The sequence below is a fragment of the Artibeus jamaicensis genome, unplaced genomic scaffold (assembly GCF_021234435.1).
Source record: "Artibeus jamaicensis isolate MK-2021 breed Jamaican fruit bat unplaced genomic scaffold, CSHL_Jam_final contig_3174, whole genome shotgun sequence".
NCBI lineage: Eukaryota > Metazoa > Chordata > Mammalia > Chiroptera > Phyllostomidae > Artibeus > Artibeus jamaicensis.
The window spans coordinates 4,431,055-4,458,274 of NW_026521738.1; the positions used below are offsets into that span (position 1 = coordinate 4,431,055).

A 27,220-nucleotide genomic window follows, 5' to 3' on the forward strand; every position below is an offset into this window, starting at 1 on the left:
AGTCACTTCTGAAATGTTTCATTGCTGAGCATAGAATAGACTATTAAAACACTCTAGGATTACAGTAGATACCATGTCATTTTCAAAGGGAATATTGTCTGTTAATGAGGTCTAAGTGATCTCTTCTCCTGAATGACAGCTAACCAAAATCCTTACAAGGGCATTTACAAATGTGAAGCCAGATGCTTTGGGGGTAATTTTAAAAGTAAGGATGAAATAAAGCAATTTCAGATATCAACTTCCATCAGAGTTTGAGCTCCTTCGATATTTTTAACCCCTACTTCCCACTCTATTACAAAAATAAATCACTGCAGCAATCTAAACTGTCCTTACCATTGTTTCAAGGACATGGAACTAACAACAGATCAGATATTAACTATGTCTTACATGAAGTAAAGTTCTATGAGAATTATCAAAAAAAGGAGAAAACACTATAGAGCAAACAATCACCTCTCGCAGCTAAATAACCAAAGTCGCTTTGGCTAAAAATCATTAAGGAGCAGAACACTTTTCTGTCTCTCCCAGTACTGCAGAGAATCGAATGAGCAAGGGCACAGAGCCGACCCAGGGAGTCACTTTTCCAGCCCCAGTGAAACACCCCAGCGGAGCCGGAGCAATGATGACGGAGAAATGTTCAGATTCTTGACAGTCCAGGAAAGAAAATGTCTTCATCATCTTCTACAGTTCAAAAGTAAGCCCTAAATTCTAGGAACAAATTTCCATCCCCAACTATAAACTACTTCTGGGGTATTTATATCTTACTTATATCAGAACTGATGGTGTGTCATTTCCCGAAGCAGAGAATTTAATTTAATTTAGTACACTGAATCTCTCCAAATGGACTAACCCAAAGCCAGTAAATAAGAAGTCACACTCCTCTCCATAATGCTTCTCAACTGTTACATTTGCAAGAAGATAAAGAACTAAATCGCTGCCATGCTCTCACTCACAAAAACAAGATCCCTATGACTTCATGAAATTTTTACCTCCATATCATCCCTGCAAGGTACAAAAAGGCGTGTTAACTGCAGATTTTATGCCGTCTCCAAGCAAAACATCTAAAGTACTAAAATATTTGAAACTACTGGTTTCAAATTCAAAGGTTAGCACAATGCTTATATCTGACAAAACTTTAGTATAAAATGGTCTAACAGAATACTGGCTAGATATCATTGCCATTTAATGACAGGGAACGGGGACACATGGTGTGTGGGTGACAAATAACGCAGGCTAGAGCCCTGTGGTCATCAACCTAAAGCACATTAAAAACACAGGGTGAATGCAAAGCACCGGTCACTTATTCAGGTTTCCCGGGACACTATTATAATCATAAAAATGTAAATATTCATAGTTCACTGGTAGGAAATATGAATTTCTCTAATTTAACCTTGAGAACCTACCTGTGTACCTACTTTCTTTTTTTTTCTTCTCTCTTTCATGAATTAAAAACCATGTGCCAAGGATCTGGAACACAGCTGTACAAATTCATACACAAAAGAGACGAAGTCCCTGACCACACGGACACTGCAGGAAACACATACACAGGTAAACACACTGTGCAGTGCCAGGCGGACGTAAGCCCTGAGAAGAGCATTGGGGACAAGGAGCTACGCCGCAATGGGAGGGCTGAGGTGGGTGGTCGCGGAAGGCCTGCTTAAGGAAATGATATTCGAATGGGGACTTAAAGGGAAGGTAAGATATGTCTAGCATCTAAATAAATAAGTTATTTTAAGTCCAGTTTACATCTTAAACCTTTCTATCAATATATTCTTTGCAAATAAGTAGGGTGTCCTTGGACTCATCTTAAAACTTTTAAACTTAACTCTTTGATACTCTGAATTAATAAACTAGTCATTTATTTCCTTTCTCTCTACGATATTGATGTTTTTAAATTAATTAAGTAAAAGAATAAAAGTTCAGGAAAAATATGATTTTCAAACTTATATCAAAGAAACTTTTTAAAGAAAAAGCATTTCAAAACTTATCTCAAAACTTACTTCCAAATGGATTACTGCTTGGCTGGCCATGAGCAAAGTTATACTCTTTCTTCATCTTAAAATTGAGGTAATATGATTTCACTCATATGTGGAATCTAATGAACTGAACAAACAAGGAAAATGGGGACAGACCCATAGGTGGAGACCAGGATGACAGCTGGTCGGGGAGTGGGGTGAGGGAGTGGAGGGACTGAACAAAAAGGAAAAAGGACTTGTGCACATGGACAGCAGTGTGATGACTGCTGGGGGTAGGGGGTTATAAGTGCACTAAAAGGTTATGTAAGAAAAATACAATAAAGATTACATTTAAAAAATTGAGGTAATAACATCAATGTGATACCTAAGAAATAATAAATATATTTTAATTAAATATAAATACTCATATAAAAATATATTGAGTATAATATATATCAAATTGCTGAAGTCAATTATTGATATGGGCTTACTCATTACATCTCCAACTAAATATGGCTTAAGAAAATACACAGCCATGCCAGCTAATCCCATCACTGAATGCTACAAAATAATCACATAATCAAGAACAAATTAATTTTCTATTCCATTCATCCAGAGATTCTTTCTCTCTCCCCCAACCCCAACACTTGCTTTTAAGCTCTAATTTCAACTAAAGACCTTTCCAAAAACTTTCCTCAGTTTTTGGAAAAACTGAGCATTTGGAGCCTCCCACCAAAATATATATTGAACCATCACCTCTGCATCCACGTACTCTGATTCTCGTCTGTTAGGAGACACAAACTTTATAGCACCTGAGGCTGATCCCTTTAACTGTACATAGATTAAAATCTCTTTCCTACTTACATCACTCCAGAGATCTCTCCCATCCTCCTACATAATCAACTTTTACCTTCTAGTGCACATTTTCACCCAAAATAATATGCTACTACTTCTATTTTAAAAAAATAAAGTGTTTCTTAACCCATTTCCCTTACGGGCTACCACCTTATGACCTTCCCTACATTTGTAGTAAAATTCCCCTATCGAGTTGTCTTATACTTATTTCCAATTCCTCTCTTTCATTCTTTATTTTTTTTATTTAAATAAATGCTTCATTTTAGGATAGTTTAATATTTACAAAATAGTTGCAAACAGTTCCCAAATACCCTGCACTCAGTTCTCCCTACTGTTAACACCTACAATACTAAAGTACATTTTCCATAACTAGGAACCAACATTGGTATATTACTATTAACTGAACAAGGCATTTTATTCCCATTTCCTTTGGTTTTTCCCTAATGTTCTTTACCTTTTTTCAGGATTTCACCTAAGATGTCACATTACATTTAGTTGAAATGTCTCCTTACATCCTTTGCTATGTGACAGTTTCTCAGATTTTCTTTGTGTTTGATGACCCTGAGAGTTTTGATGAATATTAGTCCAGTATTTCATAAAATGTACTTAAATTTGGGTTTGTTTAACGTTGTTTTCCTCATGGTTAGACTGAGGTTATAGGTTTTAGAAGGAAGATCACAGAGATGAAGTGACTTCTCATCACATGGCATCAAAGGTATTTGCTAGCAACACAACTTAACACTAATAATAATAACCTTGATCACCTGAACAAAGACAAGGTGTGAATCTAGGCAGCTGCTACTAGTGCCAGACCTGGGCCACTTAGGGAGAGGTGGGGAATGGGGTGGGGCTTACTGAGGCTGCCTGTTGCTTGTTTGATAGGATTTAGGAAGTTGTGAAGCATGAGCCAATATCAGCCATTCACATGGAAAAGTCTCATGTTAACCCTTGAGTGGGCTGGTAAGTTTGGTTGGGTGGAGTCTCAGGGAATATCCAGGTTGAGGCAAACAGTGTTATCCAGTTTGGTGGAGTCTCAGATATGGCACCCACCTGCCAGTTCTGTGGCACTGTGAAGGAAGGGCTCAGAAAAGGCACAATGGCCTCTGCCTACCTTCCTGTCCAGGAGAAAACTACCTCCAGGTCTCACCTTAATGCCAAACACTTTAGTTCCTCTCTGCATGCCACTGGTGTCTTTCCAGCTGCTATCCCATGCTGGAGCTAGACAGAATGAGTCTGAGTAAGTCCATGTGTGGGTTCTTTAAGGGAACCTGCTTGGGACTCTAGAAGTTTCTTCCACCCACTTAATCCCTGTGGGTTTTTGCAGCCAAAATTTATGAGGACTTATCTTCCTGGTACTGGCACCCTGGGCTCAGGGGCCTGGTGTGAGGCTGGGACTCCTTGTTCCTGAGATATCCCTCCTGATTTTTCAGCCATCACGCATGGATATGGGACCAGCCTGTTCCATGTCTACTCCCCCCCATCAGTCTGGATGGATGTGATTTCTTTAATTCCACACTTTCCAGACTTTCATTCAGTGTAATTTCTAATGGTTCTGAGTAATGGTTGTTCTATATTTTAGTTGTAATTTTGATGTGGTTTTGCGAGGAGGCAAGCCACGTTAACCTATGCTGCCACCTTGACTGGAAGTCTCCCCACAATTAATTCACAATGCCACAAGTAAATGCAATCCTTTTGAAATATGTCCGATCATGTCACTAATCAAAATGCTGCCATGGTTCCAATGCACTCAAAATAAAAGCCAAACACTTAACAATGGCCTACCACGAACCCCTGATACCTCACTAATCTAATCTCCTCCTTTTTTCCTCCTTCCTCACTCCATTTCAGCTACCCTTCTGTATTATTCCCTTAACATGTTAATAACTTAACTACCTTCAAACCTTTCCTCCAGTTCTAACCTCTGCCAAGAATGTTCTTTCCCATCAATTACAACTGGTTGTCAAGATGTTGCTCTTTTTAATAAAACCACCCTTGAACCCCCACCAGACACCTGATTTCCTTAACCTAGGTTCTTTCTCTTCCTACATAGCATTCACCATCTTTTAACATACTAGATGATTTATTTTTTTATTTTATTATTTATGTTTTATGCCATTAGAATATAAGCAAGGATCCCTTTTGTTGTTGTTCTTGTTGTTGCTCACTTATTTGTCCTTAGAGTTTAGCTCAATGCCTTTCACATAATAAGAACTCAATAAATATTGTAAAGTTAATACACAAACTACTTGTCTTAACAGGGAATCTTATTCTAATATGACTTCTTTTAATTGAAAAATTAATTTCTGTACCAGACCTGACAATCATTACTTGCCCAGACCTATTTCTTTTTTTTAAATTGATATGAGATAGAGAGAGAAACATCAATTTGTTCTTCCACTTATTTATGTATTCATTGATTGATTGTTCTGTGTGCCCTGACAGGGACTGACCTGCAACCGTGGCGTATCGGGACAACACTCTAATCAACTGAGTACCTGGCCAGAGTCAGCCCTCTATCTTAATAACTGGCAATATGCACTGAGTATTTACTATGTACCAGGCACTGTTCTAAGCACTTTACATGTTAATTCTGACAACAGTCCTATAAAACGCATGCTATCCTTGTCCCCATTTTTTTACATAGAACCAAGTAATATGCCAAAGAACATATCTGTTGAGGTTAGAACTAGAACTGGAACCCAGGCAGACTGCTTTAGGACGTACACTCTCAAACACTGCTCAACCTCCCTTCATCCCAAAAACCTGGAAAAAACAGCCCTAGGAAAACAGCAGTACATGCTGAATGAACTAGGGACAGTCACTTGAGACCTCAGAAAAGACATTCAAGTTACTGAAAGGTAATGCTGAGTTAACTCAACATAGGGAAGCAAAGAAGCCATGAAAAAGCAAGAAATACAGTGTACAGATAAAAGGATAAAGCATAAAAGGTTAGAGTATATGGACAGAAAAAAAAGAAGAGATGCTATACCAGGCAGCCTCAAAAAAAGACAGACAGACAGACATCAGCTTATATGAACTTGTAAATCCTAAATGAACTGTCTGACAACCTGAAACAGAATTGACCTTTGTGTACTTATAAAATACTTCTGTTGTTTTAGTGGAAGTCCATTCCGTGTCACAAAACCATCTCTAATAAGGACAATTTCCACATTTTTGTGGACCTCCTATAAAAATCTCTATCATGTTATGATGAAATAATAAGTCAATGTGAAAAGCAGTACATGTAGTACAAGTGAGTGAGTTTGGCGAAAAAAACCTAAACTTAGGTCCCATTTCTATCATTTTGCTAACTATATGACCTTGGGCCGTCTCCTTAAACTTTATTCACATATCTTCTATAAAAATGGGAATAATAACACGTGCCCAGACTGCTTCAGATGTTACTGTGCTAAATGAGATGGTGTTTGTGACTGGACTTTGAAGAATACAGAACACACACTGTTCCACAAACGTTGCCTATTGTAATGATGATTCAGATGTGCACTCACTTCGGTTAACTGTAAAGGAGGGCATAACATCTGCTCCTTCCCAAAGTAAGTAATACAATTATTCAAAGATTTACCAGTTGGTGATAAAAAAAATCACTGGGTGTCTGTCTATACATGCACACACCACCACAACCACCAAAATAAATGCCTGTGGATAGTCCGTCATTCACATGCAAAGATACTGATAATAAAGAAATTCAATGATTTAGAAAGAGCATTTAGCTTTCATTTAAACAGTGCCAAAAATAATGATATACTTCTTCTCTCATAAGCTCCTACTGCTTCTTCCTATCACAATGGAATCAGAATCAAAGAGTAAGAATTCAGGTCTTTCTCTTAAGATGCCACAATAAATCAACAGTATAGCCACAACTAAACTCAAGAGTCTTCCGAGGCAAAGCTGTGTCTTTCACACCATGTTCCTCCTATGTTACTTGGTTAAAATAACTTTTTAAGAGACTGCTAAATTGAATGGCATAAAAAGAATTATATCAAGGGTTATAATGTAGAGATAGTTCACAAAATAAATAATATACTCCTGCTCTACTTGGGATTTAGAAAAGGAGAATAGCACAATCTGACAAAAGCAGGACTTTCCAATGTTCATTCCAACTTTGCCTTCTGTAGCCTTCCTGATTATGAGGTTAGCCTATTACCAGACACACAAAGTAACTAATTATTTCTACACCCAACAATAAAAAGGAAGTTGTGCAAAATCAACAAACTGCTCTAAAAAATGTCAAATGTGACAATCAATGGGGAAAAAAGTTTGTTATAAGTAGAATTCAATCACTACCAATGTCCCACATTATAGTATTTTTGTATCTTAACCTAGGGAAAAAAGAATCATTTCAAAACAGAAGTACATGTTCACCTGGCTTCCAACTGTCTTTACCTATGGGTCAGTGTCATTATCTCTTCACTGACCTTCACTATAATCCTTGACAGTATGTATCTGACAATGTCAGGCTTTCCTAGAGCAAGTGCCTTTCGAACTATATACCACGTCTACAGGTTAAACAGATGGCCAACCAACCGCCTTTCCCTTTCCCTGTGGAAAAAAATCCCTCCAAGCACTCACTTTTGGCACTATAATTGCCATGAAGTGGCAGGTTGAGGCTCCCATGCAATCCTAGGTTCCAAGAGAAAGGAAACCACATCTTTGTTACTTGTAGGACTGCGTGCCAGTGCTCCGAACCCTCATTTTGCCAGGAGACTGCTCCCGACATATGCACAACGTCCCACCTGTCTTTGTGAGACTGCTTACGCCTTCACTGAGGGGCGATGACTGCTTTCCCTCGGTCTCCTCAGTCCCGAAGCCCCAGACCTCCAGCTGGTGAAGGGTAATTCACCACGCACATACATGAGGTATCTCAAAAACGAAAGCTAGTCTAACATCGGTCAAGGCCTGAGAGTAACAATATCTGCGGTACCAGTGATTTCTGCAGGCAAAATACAATCTCACGTTTAATGCTGTATCTGACTGCATTCATTTGGATAGGAACCTGACGTTGACTGTATTCTCCAACAAATAATTTTATTTATAGAATCAATGGCAAATAAAACAAATTTAATCCAACCTGTTCAGAAAGGAAAACCAGTTAAGCTAGTGAAAACAATGAGAGAGAGGAAAAAAGTGCCTTTCAAAAACTAATAATGGACTTTCTCAAGGTGACCAAAGAGAAACATAAGACATTATTTTGCCCTTTCACGTTAGGGGTCTACCTGGAAGAGCATGATGAACTACATAGAAAGTTATAATAAATTCACAAATAAACCACACAGTCTAGGACATCTGTTGACATGTTGCCTTGGCTGCCTCCATTAAAAGCAGCGTTACCTCAGTAAGTCCAATATTCTTCCTTTTAATGACATTCTGCAGAGAGTTGCTCAGAGTCCTGGTTAGCAACAGATTTGTAGATTTTCGGATCATGTCATCAACTTCCGTTGAGCTGGAAAAAAGTGCATAAGAGTTACTTATGCAGGAAACAGATTTTTTTGCAAGCAAATAAAATGAGACTTCTACTAATAGTAATAATAACAAAATAATAGTTGATAATAAATAAATAATGGCAGCAGCAAATAACATTTGTGTGCCAGAAATTATTCTAAGTACTTTAATAAATCAAAATTCATTTAACCTTCATAATAAACATATGAAACAGTTATTATTATCTGTACAGATGAAAAAATGGAGGCACAGAAAAATTAAGTAACTTGCTCAAGGTCACACAGTGAGTACAGAGGAAAAAAAAAGGCTTTTCACACAGGCAGTCCAGCTCGAAAGCCCACAGCCTTTACAAACTGTGCTGCACTCTCCTTAAAGAGCTGCCCAGCACAATTCCTCATCCTAAAACCATTATTTCTTCCATACTTCTAAGTTCCTTCACAGACTAATATTGGTAATTTTCCAACCTGGTGTCTCTCTGTAGACTTCCTACATAATTAGCTGGTAATAGTCCCCAAAAAGGGTATCTCTATTTCTATATTATCAATTTCCACATAATGTCTATTTTGATCTCATTCCAAAATAAGTATTTCAGTCCAGTAGTTTAATCCTGCATACATGTTTTAAAATCCCATTTAAGTGGTTTAAAATCCCTCTTACTATTCCAAGAGTAATCATAAAAACATTTTCTATTCAGTAAAGAAACCCAAATATAAAGAAAATTATGCCAAAGCTATTTTTATGTGCAATTTAAAAAGAAAACAGTCTTGCAAACAACAGACTAAGTTCAAGACCTGTACATCCTTCATGAGCCCATGAAAACATCACCCAGGATGGCTTTCTATAAAAGATATCCTTTTGAGACAAACAGTTCTTCAATAATAAGGTTACTATTATAATGATACTAGTTTAAACATATCAAGAACTAACTGCAAACAAAGATATGCAAACAATTCTTTGTCAGTAACTTATTGCTTGTGGACAATGGTCACAAATTTTATCTCATTTGTTTCTCTTTCTACAGAAGGAAATCACAGGCTTAGCAGTTGAATTAAAAGTCTTAAATTCTAAATACATAATAGGCAAGCTGCATTGTCATGCTATGTGGAAAAGAAAAATATTAGAAATAAATAAGACTCAAAAATGCAAGGCCATTATCAGTTAGGAAAAGAGATGCACGAAAATATTTTTATGGGGTCCATGTAGAGCCATATTTAATTGGCCAGTACTTTGCAGCCCACTGCCACCCTTTCCAAAATCATTATTGAATTGAAATCCTCCACTCCATACACAAAAGAGGCTAGGCACTGTGTCAGCAGAATACTCAGATAGCAATAATGCACAAAACACTCATGGCTCGGCTCCCATGTAGAAACAGTCCTGATTACATCATATCAGTTGTGATATGGGCTATGAACAAACACAGGTTGCTGTAATAATGATTAACACAATTGCCCCCAAAATCTGGTGGCTGTGATATTAATCACCCTCATGGCATCCTGTGCTTATTACAGGATGCTTTTAAGAAGCATCTCTATCATGCTTTAAGAAGAACTAACAGAAGTTCCACTTTTAGATGTGATGTAGAAGATCAAAAAAGTCTAGCACCACCTTCAGAACAACAAGAAAGTTAGGTGTAAGCTAAGAGCTATATTTTCCTTAAATGTCAATGAGGTGTAATGTGTAAATGAACTAAACGACACACGAGAACAAGGCCTTCAAAGGTGAGCAAAGAGTACCAGCCACTTTCACATCTCAGGCCCATACCCCTCTGGGTAGGTAGGTATATATGAGGGAGTAAGAGTCATAGGCTGAGAGGCTTCAGTGGGATGATGAGAAATCAGCTAAGCCCTTAACAGTGTGGGCTAATATTGTGGATTGGAATCTTGGAAGAGCCCACACACAAAAATAAACATACTGACCCAACAATTCTTTCCTAAAAAAAATTCTGTTACATAAGAAACAGTGGAGGCAGTGCTAGAAATCAGAACTCTTGCAGATTTTGCAAGGGATTTAGGTTCCAGGGCTATACTGAAATTCAATCCAAAGCAGCAAAAACTAAAGCTGAAACCAAGCCTCACTCAAATACAGTTAAGATCACAGATAAGCCCCAGGACAGAAGCTTTGGAATTTCAGCGTTGGACTTAAGAACAAAAAGACTTCTACAATGGCATTTGAAATCACAAGCAATTTAAAACTAATTAAAACCTAGACATTCAGTTCATTCAAGTAATGACGAAATGTACCTTAAAACGATTTATCAAGCATCTAGGAGTCACAGAAGAAGAAGGAGAAAAAAGTGAGACAGGAGACATATTAGCAAAATCATCCTCAAACCTGGTACAATTCAAGCCACAGATGTAAGGAGTTCAGCACACCCCAAAAAGAATTCATGCAAATAAAACAACACACAGGACCATCACAGTTGAACTCTAAATTACAAAGGTAAAGAGAAAATCATAAGGTGACCAGAGAAAAAAGACAACACATTCAGAGAAACAACGATGAGAGCGGTGACACGTTTCTCTCCAGAGACAGTGCAGGCAGACAGTGGGCTGATGCCTTCAAAGTACAGGGACAGGGAGGACTGTCAACCTGGAATTCTGTATCTTGAAAAATATATTTTTGAAAACAAAGGTAAAAAACATTTAGACAAATGAAACCTAAGAAAGTATGATACCAGCAGATATCCACTAGAAGAAATGCTAAACCAAATTCTTCCCACTGAGGGAAAATGGGACCAGTGGGAACCTAGGAAGGAACGAGAGGCCTGAAAGGGGCAAATACGTGGGTGAGTATAAAGACCTGCATTTTTCCTTCAATTTTAAAATGCCATTAAATGTTCAAAGCACAAACAGCATATGTTAGGGTTTAAAATCAGATGTATTAAGTGAAGCATATGCCAACAATATCAAAAAAGAGAGAAGATAAATTGTATTACACTGTCACATAAGATTTTAAAATTATATGTAAAATGATGTATTATTCAAGGTACATTGTGATAAGTTAAGAATTCATATTGTAACCCCCAGAAATAACACACACAATAAAGAAATAAAGAAATAAAATGTTATACTCAAATAAATGAACAGGGAAAATTAGTAATAATACCAAAAATACTTAACCAAGAAGAAGGAGGAAAATCAGGAAAAGAGGGAGAAAAAAATTAATGACAAGTAGAAAACAACAGCAAGAGAGAGGTTTAAATCAGAGCGTATCAGTAAATACATTAATATAGTTTCAAGGGGCTAGAACACAGGGGAAATGGGACATGTTGATCAAAAGGAACAAACTTCCCATTATAAGATGAACAAGTTCTGGGGAGCTAACATACACTATGGCAACTGCAGTTGAGAATACTGTATTGTATACTTGAAATTCGCTAAAAGAGCAAGCCTGAGTGTTCTTATCACACATACACACAAAATGGTAACTATGTGAAGTGATAAATATGATAGTTTCAGCATATATATGTATGTTAAATCATCTCACTGTATGCCTTTAAAAAGTCAAGTACTATCTAAATAAATGAGCAATTAAAAATAAAGGGAAAAAAGTAGTTTTACAATTATTTTAATTTTTCTGTTCCCAAAGCTATTTACTTTTTCATGTATGTAAGATTCTATCTCATAGGATATTCCTTCTGTAGAAAAAATTTCCTTTTATTTTCCATATATAGGTCCAAGAGCAATGGATTATCTCAGCTTTTGTTTGGCTAAAAATTACTTTGCCTTCATTTTTGAAAGATAATTTGCTGCTCACAGAATTCAGGCTTGATTCACTTTTCTCTGAGTACTTTAAAGATATTACTACAAATCATCAACAAAATAAAAAGACAACCCACAGAATGGTGGAACATATTTGCCAAAACATCTGACAAGGTATTAATATCCAAAATTTATGAAGTACTTACAAAAATCAAAACCAAAAAAAACCCAACCCAATTACAAAATGGGCAAAGGACCTGAATAGACACTTCTCCAAGGAGGACATACAGAGGGCCAATAGACACATGAAAGGATGCTCAGCATCATTAGCCACCAGAGAGATGCAAATTAAAACCACAGTGAGATATCACCTCACACCTGTCAGAATGGCTACCATTAATTAATCAACAAGCAACAAGTTGTTCGCTGGTGAGGATGTGGAGAAAAGGGAACCCTAGTGTACTATTGGTGGGAACGCAGACTGGTGCAGCCACTGTGGAAAACAGTATGGAGATAACTCAAAAAATTAAAAATGGATCTGCCTTTTCACCCAGTGATCCCACTTCTAAGAATATATCCAAAGGAACCCAAAACACTAATTTAAAAGAACATGAGCATCCCTATGTTCATTGCTGCATTATTTATAATCACCAAGATATGGAAGCAGCCCAAGTGTCCATCAGTAGATGAATGGATAAAACAACTATGGAACATTTATACGATGGAACAGTACTCGGCCATAAAAAAGAAAATTGTACCCCTTGTGACAGTATGGATGGACCTAGAGAACATTATGCTAAGTGACATAAGTTAGTCACAGAAAGACAACTACCATGTGATTTCACTCATATGTGGAATCTACTGAACAAACTGAACTAACAAGGAAAATGTGGACAGACTCACAGGTGGAGAGCAGGATGACAGCCAGTGGCCCCGGAGGTGAGAGGGTGGAGGGACTGAGTAAAAAGGAAATGGACTCATGGACACGGACAACAGTGTGGAGATTGCTGGGGGGAGGGGGATATAAGGGGACTAAAAATAGTGTAAAAAATACATTATTTTTTTTAAAGTTAATTTGCTACTGATAGAATTCAGACTGAATTTTTTCCTCTGAGTACTTTAAAGGTATCACTACATTGTCACTGGCTTGCATATTTTCTGAAGTGAAGTCTGCTTTAATTTTTATCATTATATCTGCACCTGCATGTAATAACTTCCCCCCAAATGCCTTTTAAACATTCTCTTTACCTTCCATTTTTATCAATTTGCATATGATGTGTTTAATATTTTTCTTTGCTTGCTGTTGTTACTGTTACATTCTTGTTTACATTGATGGGAGTCTATCTCTCCTATGATTTGATTTGATTTGGTTTTTAGACTACTCTTAGCCATTATCTTATAAAATATTTCTTCCCAGTTTTATCTTCTACGTATGAGATCCTCAATTACACTGTTTGAAATTGCCCCACACATCTTGGATACTTCATTTCTTTCATCATTTTTTTCTCTTTGTGTGTCAGTTTGGGTAACTTCCATTGACCTATTTTCCAATTCACTGAACTCTTACCTCAGCTATGTCAAATCTGATGAGACCCTCATAGGAATCATCTCTAAAACTGTTTAATATGTCAAGCATTTCAACTTAACTCTTTACAATAACTTCCATTGGTCCGTTCCTGTATGTGGTATTTTATAAAGTCCCTAATTGATACTTCTGTCATTTGGGTCATCTCTGAGTCTGGTCCTGTTGATTTTGTGGTACCTTGACAATGAGTTGTTAATTGCATTTCTGTATGCCTTCCATTTATTTTATTGAATGTTGAATGAACATCATAATAAAACAGTAGAGGCTGAGGTAACACGATTTACACTTGGACATGACTATGTCTCTTCTCTTGTTGGGCCATTAGTTAATGCAGAGGTTGAACTGGGTTTGGCTTTTTTTTTTTTTTTTTTGCTATGGTTATCTTCAGTGCCTCATAGATTTCAGACTTTTCTCATGCTACCATGTGCCTCATGTGGGTGCTGGGATCCCAGAAGGTTCTTCATAAAGTGTCTGCATCATCCACAGCTTTTGGCTATTCCTGTATGCCTACCATACAGAACTGATATATCTGTATCTATATAAATCTGCATTCTTGCCCATCACCCAGTCACAGATTATTCAGTTGTTGTTATACTATTAGTAGAGAATGAAGGACTTTCTCTGTTGTCCTGACCAGGATCAGTCTTACATAGGTCCTGTGTGCCTGGCACCAAGGGGTGGAGCTTGCTCAACATCCCTGCCCTTCCTTCTAATGACAGCCAGACTCTGCTTTGTCTCTGTGGGGAATCTAGTGCAGCTGTGTGCCTTCTACCATTGTTAGAAGACCACTAACAGCATTTGGTGTGAGATGCTGGGCCCAAGACTGTTTTCTACCATTTCTACCTTGGTAAAAAGACTTTTCTTTTGTTCAGTCCTTCCTGTAGTAATAATGGGTCTTTTCCTGTGCCCTGCAGACAGAGTTTGCTTCCTTTCCCCCGGGGCTGTAAATGTTTTGATCAGTATGAGTGAGGGGTCCAAGCCAGAGGGGCGGGGCTCTGTGCCCTTTTCACAGTGGTGGCTGATCCCCTTCTCTATGCCTGCAAAATCATGGATGATTCTCTCTGATCTCTTTGCCAGCTCCCAGTCTTTTTCATGAGCATGCATTGGAGGTCCACTGCAAAGAGCAATGAGTGTGTATAAATTCCTTCTGCATCTGGGACACACAAGTAGAGGTTCTGTACTAACATACTAGCTCCGACTAAGGTATTAGTGATCCATTAAGACGTAATTACTGTCTACTTTCTCACCCATATGACTGCTATGCCCTTCTTCCTTGCTCTGCACAGGAGTCTGTGGTGCACCCTGTCACTCTCTCCTGGGTGGGGCTGGGTGGCGGGGTAGTCTCATTTTGGACTGCCACGTGTTTGGTCATCCTGTAACTCAGCTCCCTGATGGGTTCCAGAAATGTTTTCATTTTGTAGTTTGCCTTGTTTTGTTTTGTTTTTTTCACTCTCAGGGAGAAAGCAATGCTTTCTAGTTTTCAATATGACAAACAAAAGTGGAAGTATCTCATAGCAACTTGTTTTAAAAAAAGTGCTGTGTGTATGTCTTTACATGAAAAAGATTAAGAGAAAAAATTCCCACACATAGTGGTTTATCACTAGACGGTAGTTTGGGGTCTTATAAGTTTTTATTTTTTGTGATATTCTATACCTCCCAAATTCTTTACAGAGACTGAATTCTAGTAACTTAAAAATATATGTATATACATGTGTATGTATTCTTACTTTTTTAAGTTAAGTACAAATGCTAGAGCATTATTTTACTAAAGAAATGGTACTTATTTACTGTTTTAAAAAAGAACTTTCCTTCCAAGAGAGTTCTGTGTCTTCAGAACTCATAATTATATATTTTTCAATATTTATAGTTCTTTCAGATTTTTATCTAATGTGAAAGTGAAAATGCTTGCAGAAAAAGAATGAAAACTTGATTTGAACATAACTGTCCTTGAAGCTTCATAAAAATATCGACACAGCAGTTCTTTTGTTTTAAAAGCCTTGTGTTTAAGAGAACTAATTGTTTTCGTATATACTGTGGCTCACACCCAAATTATAACCTCCCCCCATGACAGCTACACTTGTCAAAGTGATCTCTGTCACTATAGGTTACAGGTAAATGTAGTCCAGGAAATAAGATACATGGCAACCACAGAGTAAAAAGCAGAAAATTTTCCCAAACTGAATGTATATTTTAAATTGGCAATTGGCAGTGTTAAACATATCAAAGGGAATTTTCAGGCAAACACAACATCTTCAGCTAAGAAAGAGACTTCTGAACAATTTACTCACATTATCTCTTTACCATATCACCTTCCTTCCAAAAGAGGATAGGAAAAGTCACTATGCAATATGCTTTGCATAAATTACATACTGTGGCATACCTAACTCTGCCCTAGAGAGACTGTGGGAGGGAGCAGTCCAGGAGAAAGGGGGTAAAAAGAAGTTTTCGTTTACAAGTCCCAAAAATAATCTCATTCCATGAGAACATGTCTATGAAATTAATCTCATTCTCAGGGAAAAGAACAAGTTAATTGTACAAACCCCATGTTTCACTTTTTACTTAGTAAAAATGGCTATCAAACATGTTACTCAGACTATTTTCCAGTTAGGCTTACTTTCAGAGTTGCCTGGTATACTATGATACTGGTCACTCATTCATTGTTTTAATTTACTGAACTGGGTGCAGAACATACCATGTTGAACAAAATACACAATGTTTCCACCTTCAAGCATCACTTTCTGACATCTTCCACTTGTCTCAGAGTTGGTTACTATGTTGGCCCTATGTATCTCCCTCACAGCACTCAGCACCAATTGTTCAGTTCCTCAATTAGAGCAGTTACTCCTTGACCACAGGGGCCACATTTTCATTGTCTTAAATGACCTTCCTACCAACCACCATCTGACGAATAATAATAATTACTCACAATGTATGGTGAATAAACTGATAAAGAAAGAAACCTATAATCTGACACATACAGAAACACATAGAAAAAAGTAGAGCAATAGAAACTAGGATGAGTATTCACAGGGCACAGAAGTAGCACAAAGGAGTCACTAAATTAATTCCATAAGGAATGGAAGCGGTCAAAAAGACTTCATTCAGCACATGTTTAACTGTGTTTTCAAGGACAGTTAGAAGCCAGTCAAGAGTACTGACAAGGAAAAGTGGTTTGAAGTAGAGGAAGAACCATGAGCAAACTCAGAGAGGTATGAAATAGCATGTTCTGATCAGAAAACAGGGGGAGGCGGGTATGACTGAAGTGTGGAGTGACGTGGAAATCACCCTGGGGTATGAACCTGCAAAGGGTATGGGGGCACTAGGTCGGGGCCATGGGGGGAGGCAGACAGAGAAATGTGTCAGGCTAGAGCACATTCTATCCTATTGGCCACAAGGAATCCCTGAGAAGATGAAAAGAACAAAAGTTAAATGAGATTTGATTTTTAAAAAATGACTCTAGGGGACATACAGAATAGAATCAGGAAAGAAAAGATGGATGGTTGGGAAAGTAAACTTAGAGATAGAAAAATGATTAGGAGACTATCTAAACAGTCCAGGTCAAATATGACTACAGTATAAATTAAACCAGACACATTATGAAGAGAGAATTTAAAAAAGAAGAGCTGGGGAAAAAATTCATACTACAGATTTAAGGAAGCTCATTTACAAATGAACACTGCCCTCATTTGTTAAATAGGAATAATTAGGGTTCAACTCAGAGAAATATTATGACAACTACCCGAGATGAAGCATGTAAAATACTAACAGAATGACCACCAGAGTAATAATTCTGCACACGGCAGTGATTGTTCTGTTAATGCTGATGCTAATGAGATCTGAATCGGCCCCAGCACTTCCTCCCCGGGTGACCAAGACGGAGCTATCTACGCTCCACCCACTTTCTTCTTCCGTAGAACTTAAGTATGCTTCCGAGTGTCCCGTAAATAAGTGCTGTCTTGAGTTTTACAGATGTAATAACATATTTGTAAATTGTTTACGGGAATTTAGACCAATGCCTGAAACTTTAAGAATAAAAGTTATTAGAAACAGACTCACAGACACACAGAAAATTTTGGTGGCTGCCAGTTTGGGGGTGTGGGACTGAAAAAGGTGAAGGAATTGAGAAGTCCTAATTTATAGTTACAAAATAGCCACAGGGATGTACAGTGCAGCACAGGAAATATAGTCCATAGTATTGTAATGAATACGTATGGTGCCAGATGGGTACTAAATGTATTGGGGTGATTACTTCATAAACTATATAAATGTCTAACTACTGGACTGTACATCTGAAGCTAATGTAATATCGTATACCAACTATAATTGAAAAATAAGAAACTATTTTTTAAAAGAGTTGTTAAATAGACAATTGGAGTTGAAAATGACTCTTGGGTTCCTGATTCGGTGAAAGGAAGTGTCATTTCCTAAGAGAACTAGGTCTCTATAGAGAGCTGGTCATCATGACTATTCTCCCTCAAATTCTTTTTTTTTAATTGTTTTGTTGTTTTTTTTTTAAGATTTTATTTATTCACTTTGAGAGAGAAGGGAAGGGAGAGGAAAGAGAGGGAGAGAAACATCAGTGTGTGGTTGCCTCTTCTGTGCCTGAAACTGGGGACCTGGCCAGCAATCCAGGCATGTTCCCAGACTGGGTATTGAACTGGTAACCCTTTGGTTCGCAGGCCCAAGCTCAATCCACTGAGCTACACCAGCCAGGGTCTCCCTCAAACTCTTTAAGATGAGCTAAGTGCTCTTCTAGGTGTTTAAAAGTACACTGTACAGATTACAACACTCACCCTGGTATATTTTACATGTCTGTCTTCATGTCTGCTATCCTCAGTAGATACTGACAAAATCTAAGGGCAAAAAACTGCACCCTTTACTTCTGCATTCCCAAAAAGCAGGCTGTATCTGGTATATTAATAGGCTCAATATATGTTAGTTAAATAATTAAATATAAAGTAAAGGAGATAGGGAGACCTTTAACAAGTGCAGAGAACATTTGGAAAGAGGGATATTTCCAAAGGGTTTTATCTGCTATACTCCTACTGGCCTTAAAATGTCATCAAATAGAATGTCAAAAGTAGTATGTTATATTACTCTATTCTAATGAATTCTCACTAACAGAAAGTGTTAAAATGCAAACCTGTGAATAGTAGAGAATAAGCCAGGTGATATAAACAAAAACAAGATATAAGCAGTTTCCCACATTCCCTTTCACCATGACTATATAAATATAGCAGTGCCACGCTGTGAAGGGCTAATATTTTAAGATTTTCCAAATCAGAGCTGATAGGATATCAAAATTTTTTCAAGATATTTATGTATATAGTCGCAATCTCGTATCTCTTGCATTTCCACTGTATCATACTATACCTTAGATGAAGATCTTCCGAAAATTTCAGACAGGCGTAGATAAATTCTTTAATTTGGCTGTAAACTTTTGGCACAAATTCAGAGAAAGGAAACTTTTTTGGAAATGGTTGCTGTAAATGCAAGAATTAATGCAAGTATAAATAAACACACATTAAAGATAATTGCATATTAATTAAAATGGAAAGGAATTTTCTTCTACATTGTGACTTATCTGCTTAACAACCACAATTTAAGAAAGTATTTCTGTAAGTTTCCTAATACTAAAAAGAATAAAGATATAAATTTAAATAAACAATAATTCAAATGTCCTCCAAAACATGAAGTTGTAAATAAACTGTGATATATATTCAGCAGTAAAACAGAATGAACTATTAATAACATGCAACAAATTGGATAAATTATGAAAGCATTATGCAGAGTGAAAAAAAAGTCTCAAAAGATTGCCTACTGTATGATTCCGATAATGTTGGCATTCAAGAAAAAGCAAAAGTAGAGGGACAGCAACCGGACTGGTGGTTGCCGAGAGCTGGGGGTGGGAGGAGAGACTGACTGAAACAGGGCAGCAGGAGGGAGTGTGGGGGATGGACGGAGCTGCTCTGTGTCATTACTGCGGTGGTACATAACTCGACTCAATGCATTGTCAAAACCAACAGAATCATAGAGCACAAAAGGTAAATTTTACTGCGTGTTGTAGGGAGAAATATCCTAAGGGTATAATAAAGGCAAGTATTTTGACATGTACACCAAATCTTTCAATCCCACAAACACCTCATAGGTGAAAGGACCCCACAGCTATCTACTGACCGCCCAAACAGAAATTTGTTCTAAGCCCAAAGCCTCCTTTGAAGGTGTTCTAGTTCTAACCCTCTGAGTTAGAGGTAATGCCTTTAATAAGACCAGTACAATGAGAGCTTGTAAAAAATGCCAAATGAAACAAAAAAAGTCTATTTTAAAGTATTGCTCACCTTTTCCAGCTCAGTATCTTGGAATGGAAATTGTCCTACCACCTTTTTATACATCTCTTCACTTGTTACTGGTATGGGACTATAGTTGTCAGAATCAAGTATGTTTCTACAAAGAAAATAAAAGACAAGTATCAAATGATCTCACCCGTAAGTGGAACATAATCAACAAAACAAACAAGCAAGCAAAACATAACCAGAGACACTGAAATAAAAAAAGACAGTAACCAGAGGGGGAGGGGGGATAATGGAGAGAGGGGATAATGGGGGGGGGAGGGAAAGGGTCATCAAGGAAAATATATAAACAACACATGGACAAAGCCAAAAGGGGATAGGATTGAGAGTGGGAGGTGGGGATGGGGGGATGGTGGGGAGTGGTAAAGGGAAAGTGGAGACAACTGTACTTGAACAATGATTTTTTTTAAAAAGGAAAAGAAAATAAAGAAGGGAAAGGAGGGAGGGAGGGAACAAGAGGGACAGGGAGAGTGGGTTAATGCCTGTAGTGAACACAAGTGATTTTCAGATGAATTCCAATGGTTATGTATGTATATTCCACAACCCAAAATAAAACATTTCCCAGTCCCTAGTTTGTTCCTTCTACAACATAGCTACTTGGCTTCAGGTAAGGACATCCTTAAAAGAAAACTACTTCTGAAACAAAAAGAACACAATTGTAAATATGCTCTCACAGTATTTGAGATTTAAAAATGAGACAAAATTTAAGGCAACATAATGAAGCCTTAAGGCAAGTAAATTAAGAATAAAAGAACAATGTGCTCTGGAAAAGGCAAAGAGGTTTCATTTGTTCTTTGTTCTTAAATAAAATATATATGAGCCTTTACTGGTGTGGTTCAGTGGGTTTCAGGCCAAGTCCCCAGTTTTGGGCAAGCAAGAGGCAACCAACAGATGTTTCTCTAACACACTGATGTTTCTCTCCCTCTCTTTCTCCCCTGCTTCTTTTCTCTCTAAAAAATAAATAAAAATATTTTAAAAGATAAATATGATTATGTTCTTTAACCCTATACTAGCTTTTCTTTCAAAACTGGCAGATGAGAAAAAGTAACTTCCATAATAAGTCCAAATTATGGTCATTTACTTCATCTACTGCTCTATAGTGAGCATAATTTTTTTTCCTCCTTAGGTTCTGACTCCTTAACTAGACTGGGGGCTCTATAAAAGCAAAACCATGCCATCAAAATCAAAACAGAAATTTATTGAAGACATCAGATTAGATGTTCTTAAGACATGACTATATCATGTAATTAATTTTCAAGGTTCCTGTAGAGATATTTTTCATCAGATACAATTGTACCACTAAATAACCCTGTTTCTCAGAAATATAAATGTTTATATTAATATACAAATGAGTCTTGCTATGTGATTATTAAAGACATGTTCATACACTATACAGAGTTAAGACGGAAGAGGCAATGAAAGGCCTTAAAGCTGCAGGAACTTGAAAACAAGGTGAGCTGATCTGGAGAAGGGATCATGCAGTAAAAGCAGCAAGATCACTTCACTGGCTAAAGGAGTAAAGACATAAAAGGAGAAGAAACTCAAGTTCACGACACGGGGTGTATGCCAGTCCAAGGAGACATTTGTTAAGTGGGAGGCGTAACAAAATAACTTTCTTATTGCTATATGCATGTTATGACAACTATTTAAATAATATGCTTCAAACATTGGGTTGTAATAGGCCTCTTCTCTGTGTGAAGGAAAAGGATGAGGAATCACATGAGTGAGATTTCAAAAAAGATTTGAAAAAATAACAAAGATTCCAAAGAAGTGAAACTATTCAAAACAGTTCAAAAGCCACCCCCTTATGAATGAGCCACAGGCTAGAAATGATCCCCAAAGAGAAAACAAAAAATTGAATAAGAAGACATGAGATGATATACATGGCATGAACCAAGATGCTTCTTTATCCAAGGGAACAAAAAACAGCCACAGTGGGATTTGGGGACTCCCACGAGGCAGACACTAACACACTGATAGTGGACATCTTGGGAACTTTATGTAGGACATCATCGCACTTTACTTTTATTGTCACTCATAACCTGGATCATAGCTAGAACCCATGAGCCTGCTTGCTGCCCATTGCATCTGAAATGCCCTACACATAAACACATTGTACACACATGCACATGTGTGCACTCACACACACACGCACAATAACATAAATAATTTCTCACCTAAAAATGCCTGCCCACTTCTTTAGCAGAGTTTCACTATATTGATCTCTGATTTCTAAGAGCATGTCAAAAAGTTGGTTTACAGGAAAACCATAAACCTGAAACAAAATAAGGAATTAGCTTCATTTTATAAGGTGATTATTTTTTAGTAACAAGAGAAAGATTAAGCATTGAAAGATAATCTTTGTTATTTGGCCAACAATTTAAATGAAACCATGATAAACAGCCCTTCGTTACCACCTAATATCTAGTGTTTATCTTTCAAGAAAAAAAAATACATACCAAAATATTTAAGCCAGTCAGAAAAAAACAAAAGATGAAAATTAAAATCAACATATACGGGTAAAACATCAGCTAACCTCTCCCTATAACTCTTCCTATAATGCATAGAACCATCAGGAAAAGGGAGAGAAATTGAAAATGCTACCATTCGCATTTTTAATGCTATTTTATTAATATAATATGTGGTTCAAATCAATAAGCATCATTTAAGATGGCAGTTAAGAAACTCTAAAGTTCCATAGGCACGAAATGTGAATTAAGAACATTTGGAATACTAAGGTAGTGGCTGCTTCAATTCATTTATTTGTTCTAAGGAAAAAGGGGGGATGGGAACGATTCATGAGACTATAAATGGCCACAGTGATGATCAGGAAATGCTAAAAAGATCTAGCTCTAGGTAAAGAAGAAACACAACTTAAAATTGAAAGATACTTACTATTCAGGCTTAGGTAGACAGTGAAAAGATTCAGAGTTGATGAAATTTTAATCTAGATAAATACATATAAAGAGAAGTCACCAACCTGAAGTGTATCAGCAAAAAGCACAATGAGGTTCTTCAAATCTAGCACGAGGTTTGGATCAGAGCAGTAAGACTAAAGGAAATAAGAGGAAATTAGGAAAAATCTTAATTATTAAAAATAAAACTAAATTTTGATTTAACTGTTTATTGCTTCACCTGCTGAAGACTCTCAAAAAAGAGTCTGACACCAGATTTAAGGTAACAACAGATCTGGCCAGGGAGGGGCTGAGTACAGACCCCAGTAAGCCATAACCTACATTTTTAACACTTGAAAATTTAAAAACACACTTCTAAATAATTCTTCAGTTGTAGAATAAATTAAATTGATACTGCAGATTATTTTAAAATGGACAATGAATACTTCACATCAAAACCTATCAAATGTGGTTAAAGCCACTTTCAAAATAAGTATACTTCTTTATATTCAAATATTAAAAAACAGAAAAGGTGAAAAATAAAGAAACTAAGCTCTCAACTCATAAAGCAAGGTCAAAAAAGGCCAAAATAAACCATATGTAAATGAGAGAAAAAAAACATAAAATTAGAAGCAGAAATTAATGACTTAGAGAACACATGAAAGATTTGATCAATGAAACCAAAAGCTCAGTTTAAAAATATAATCGATAAACAACTTGGACACATAAACAACACCATGGTGATCCCCAAGGAGGGTGAGGGCAGAGGGAAGGGGGTAAAGGGGAACAGTTACAGAAGGAGGCCTGACTTTCAGCTGTGAACACACAATATACAGATGATGTATTAAAAAACTGTACACTTGTAAACTGTAACATTTTATTAACCAATGAGACTCTAACAAATTCAATAAAAATGTTTCTTCATTTTCTAAAAGAATATATATAATCAATAAAATAGACAAATCTTAGGCACGTCTGATTAAACAACACAGAAAAAGCAAAACTACAAGGAATACAAAAGAGAAAATAAACATAAATATAGACGAAAATAAAGATTACAAATAAGATCCATGTATAATCTCTTAGCAACAAATTTGGAAACTGAAATGGCATAGAAGATAGTTTCTGTGGGCAGGATGCAAAAATGTATATGTCGCTATTTTAAAAGTTTGGTGATTTTGTTATTCAAATTCTCTTCATTATAGTTTGGTTACTTATTCTCTCCTTGACATCTCAGTTCCTGAAAGCAGTGTATTAAATTTCCCCACAATGTTGTGGTTCATCAATTTCTATTCTTATTATTAACACTTTTGTTTTCATACTTAGTTATGCTTGCTTGTCTCCTGTAAATAAGCTATTATCATTTTGGTGGGTTAAAACAAATATTAATACACAATATTTCTCTCCTCTCCCATTCAATAAATGGTCTTCAACTTCTGTTCTATGTGCCTTGCAGAACATTGCAATTACTAACATACTTGGACCTATTCCAGCCATTTCAAGTTTTCTATTTATAATTATTTCCTTTTTTGTTTTCCTCTCTTGTTTTTCATTTGGTCGAGTCTTTTAAATTATGTTATAGTGGTTATTAATAAGTTATATACTGTCTGCTCACTAGTTTATTTGAAATAATCTAGAGTTTTCATGTAAACTTTTAAAATATTAAGGCCCTACTTTGGTAGGTATTCTTAACAGCATTAAACTTTGTAAATAGACAATCAAGTATTTAGCTTTATCCATCAGTTTTAACCTCTTTTTAACATATTGTATTTAATCCTATCTCATCTTATATATTGGATTTCTTTTTCATTTTACACTTCTCATTGTAGAACACCAATTAAGATAGGTAAAATGTAAACTTTGAATCCTAATATGTTTGAAAATGCCTTCATTTTGCCTTCAAACTAAAAAATATATATTTTCAGATGTGAAAAAACTGTCTGTTGTCATTTACCCTGCTCAACCCAGGATGCATCCTTTCAAATTTAACTGTATAGTCTTTCTTCACAGCAGGGAAATTTCCTTTTATTTCTTCAATTAATAAAGTCACCTTCTTTGTCACTGTCCTTTCTCTCTATTAGATAAAACCAAAACTCTACATCAATTATCTATGTTTCTTAACTTCCCTTTCATATTTTCCATCTCTAACCTGGGTGGGCCCAACAGACTGTCAAAATCTAAGTTCAAACTGTCTGGACTAACAAGTGACCTCAGGGCTCCGTGGACAGCCCATTTCCTGTGGACTTGACCTGGTAAGTCCTTACTATCCTTACCAAGACTTAAAGAACATCTCACATAATATACATACACAGTACAGCTCTGTTAGTTATTTCCAGCTGAACACTTGGTATGAATAACCTAGACTTGTACATTCCTAAAATGAAAAATAATTATTACTTTGTAAATTCTTCCCCAAGCCCATAAATTATTTATATTGGCTAAAGAATAGCTATTTTACTTGTTTATTGTTGTATTCTACTTGCTGTAATTGATTTCCCTAGGATATTTTATGAATCTTGACTGTTCATGTTGAGGAATGAAGGAGCAGGTTGATTACTATGAATGACTGGCATGGGTTTCATCCTCTAGAGTTTTAAGTCTCTTTCCCAAGAAACTGAGTGCAGGCTCTTTGCAAGTGGGTGGGGCAAATGAATCACTTTGTTCAAAACGCAGTACCAGAGAACTTCACTGATCGTGCTGTTGCCTCCTTATTTATGTAGTAAGGTTGGCCAAATGATTAGGGTAAGCAGCTGGTTGACCAAGGGGTTTGGAAAGCAAAGCTCTAAATAATTTTCCTTATGATTCATCCTAGGCCCATTCCTGCTCCTTGTATCTGTTGACTTTGAACTTTGAATATTCCTATATTCCCTCTGGAAGAATGTCTCCAACATTGACAATAACCATGCCCTACCATACAAAACATAATTTTTATTCTCAGGTTCGGCCATTTCTGATTTCATCTGCTTTCTAAGTTGAAGGAAATTTTTTGAAACTTCTAGCCTATTGATAGCACTTGGACAAGTTTCCCTCTTTAGTTGTTTTCCACCCATGTTATTTCAATGACAGTTTGTCTAGGAGACCTGGAAGAAACATATGCTTAGTGCACCCTTTGACTCAAAAACACTTAAATTATGTGTGTGATGGGGAACAGGTTTGAATGTGCATGTGGGTGTGTATAAAACCAGTATCAGGACTTCTGCCAAGATGGAGGTGAAGGTGGAAACACCTTGCGTCCGTGTACAGCCAAATCTAAAAACAACAAAGTTTTAACAACAATAAACGCAACCAAACCACACAGAAAATCAACAATACAGAGTCCATAAACAATGAAATACTCAGCTAAACCGGTAAGAGGGGCGAAGCCAGGAGCGGAACCAGTTGGCCAAAAAGATCCCCAACTGGGGTGATGCACAGGCAGCCGAAGGCGCAGATCCCAGGTGCAGGCTAGCTACTGGCGGACACAGGGAAGAAGCGCAGCTGGCTGTCTGCGGTCAGTCAAGCATTTGCACGCAGATAAGCAAAGCGGGGGTGAGCAGTGGGACAAACTGGGCGAGCGGAGAGGACCGCCATTGCTCCCTCTCTGACCCCGCCCCCACATACAGCATCACAACCCAGCAACCTGGGTCGCCCACCCTGGTAAACAACTAAGGCTCCGTTCCTCATACTTAACGGGTGCGAACAGACCAAAGATGGCTCAAGAACAGCTCAGAGCCCCAGAGCCCATAAATCTAAGCAATGAAGAAATAGCCAAACTTTCAGATGCACAGTTAAAAACACTGGTGATCAGGATCCTCACAGAACTGGTTGATTTTAGTCACAAATTAAAGGAACATATGAAGGCTAAACTAATTGAAATGAATGGTAATGCACAGGAAACCAATAGTGATGGAAAGGAAACTGGGACTCAAATCAAGGGAGTAGACCAGAAGGAAGGAAAAAATGACCAAACAGAAAAGAATGAAGAAACAAGAATTCAAAAAAATGAGGAGAGGCTTAGGAACCTCCAGGACATCTTTAAACACTCCAACATCCGAATTATAGGGGTACCAGAAGGAGAAGAGGAACAGCCACAAGTGGAAAACTTATTTGAACAAATAATAAAGGAGAATTTCCCCAATCTGGCAAAGGAAATAGACTTCCAGGAAATCCAGGAAGCTCAGTCCCAAAGAAGTTGGACCCAAGAAGAAACACACTAAGGCACATCATAATTACATTAGCCAAGATTAAAATGGAGAGAATCCTAGAAGCAGCAAGAGATAAGGGGACTGTCACCTACAAAGGAGTTCCCATCAGACTGTCAGCTGATTTCTCAAAAGAGACCTTACAGGCAAGAAGGAGCTGGAAAGAAGTATTCCAAGTCATGAAAACCAAAGACCTACAACCAAGATTGCTCTATCCAGCAAAGCTTTCATTTAGAATG

General features: G+C 37.1%; 1 protein-coding gene across 3 annotated transcripts in view; it reads right to left on the reverse strand.

Annotated features, from left to right (window-relative positions):
• Positions 1-27,220, reverse strand: part of EXOC6B (exocyst complex component 6B) — a 563,620-nt gene that overhangs the window by 250,904 nt on the left and 285,496 nt on the right. For all 3 annotated transcript variants that reach the window (XM_037126278.2, XM_053663391.1, XM_053663392.1), the window contains 5 exons: positions 22,887-22,958; positions 22,084-22,181; positions 19,895-20,000; positions 18,930-19,039; positions 8,157-8,268 (listed from right to left, as the gene is read on the reverse strand). In XM_037126278.2, coding sequence (XP_036982173.1) covers positions 8,157-8,268; positions 18,930-19,039; positions 19,895-20,000; positions 22,084-22,181; positions 22,887-22,958 — 498 coding nt within the window. The remainder of the gene's footprint in view (positions 1-8,156; positions 8,269-18,929; positions 19,040-19,894; positions 20,001-22,083; positions 22,182-22,886; positions 22,959-27,220) is intronic.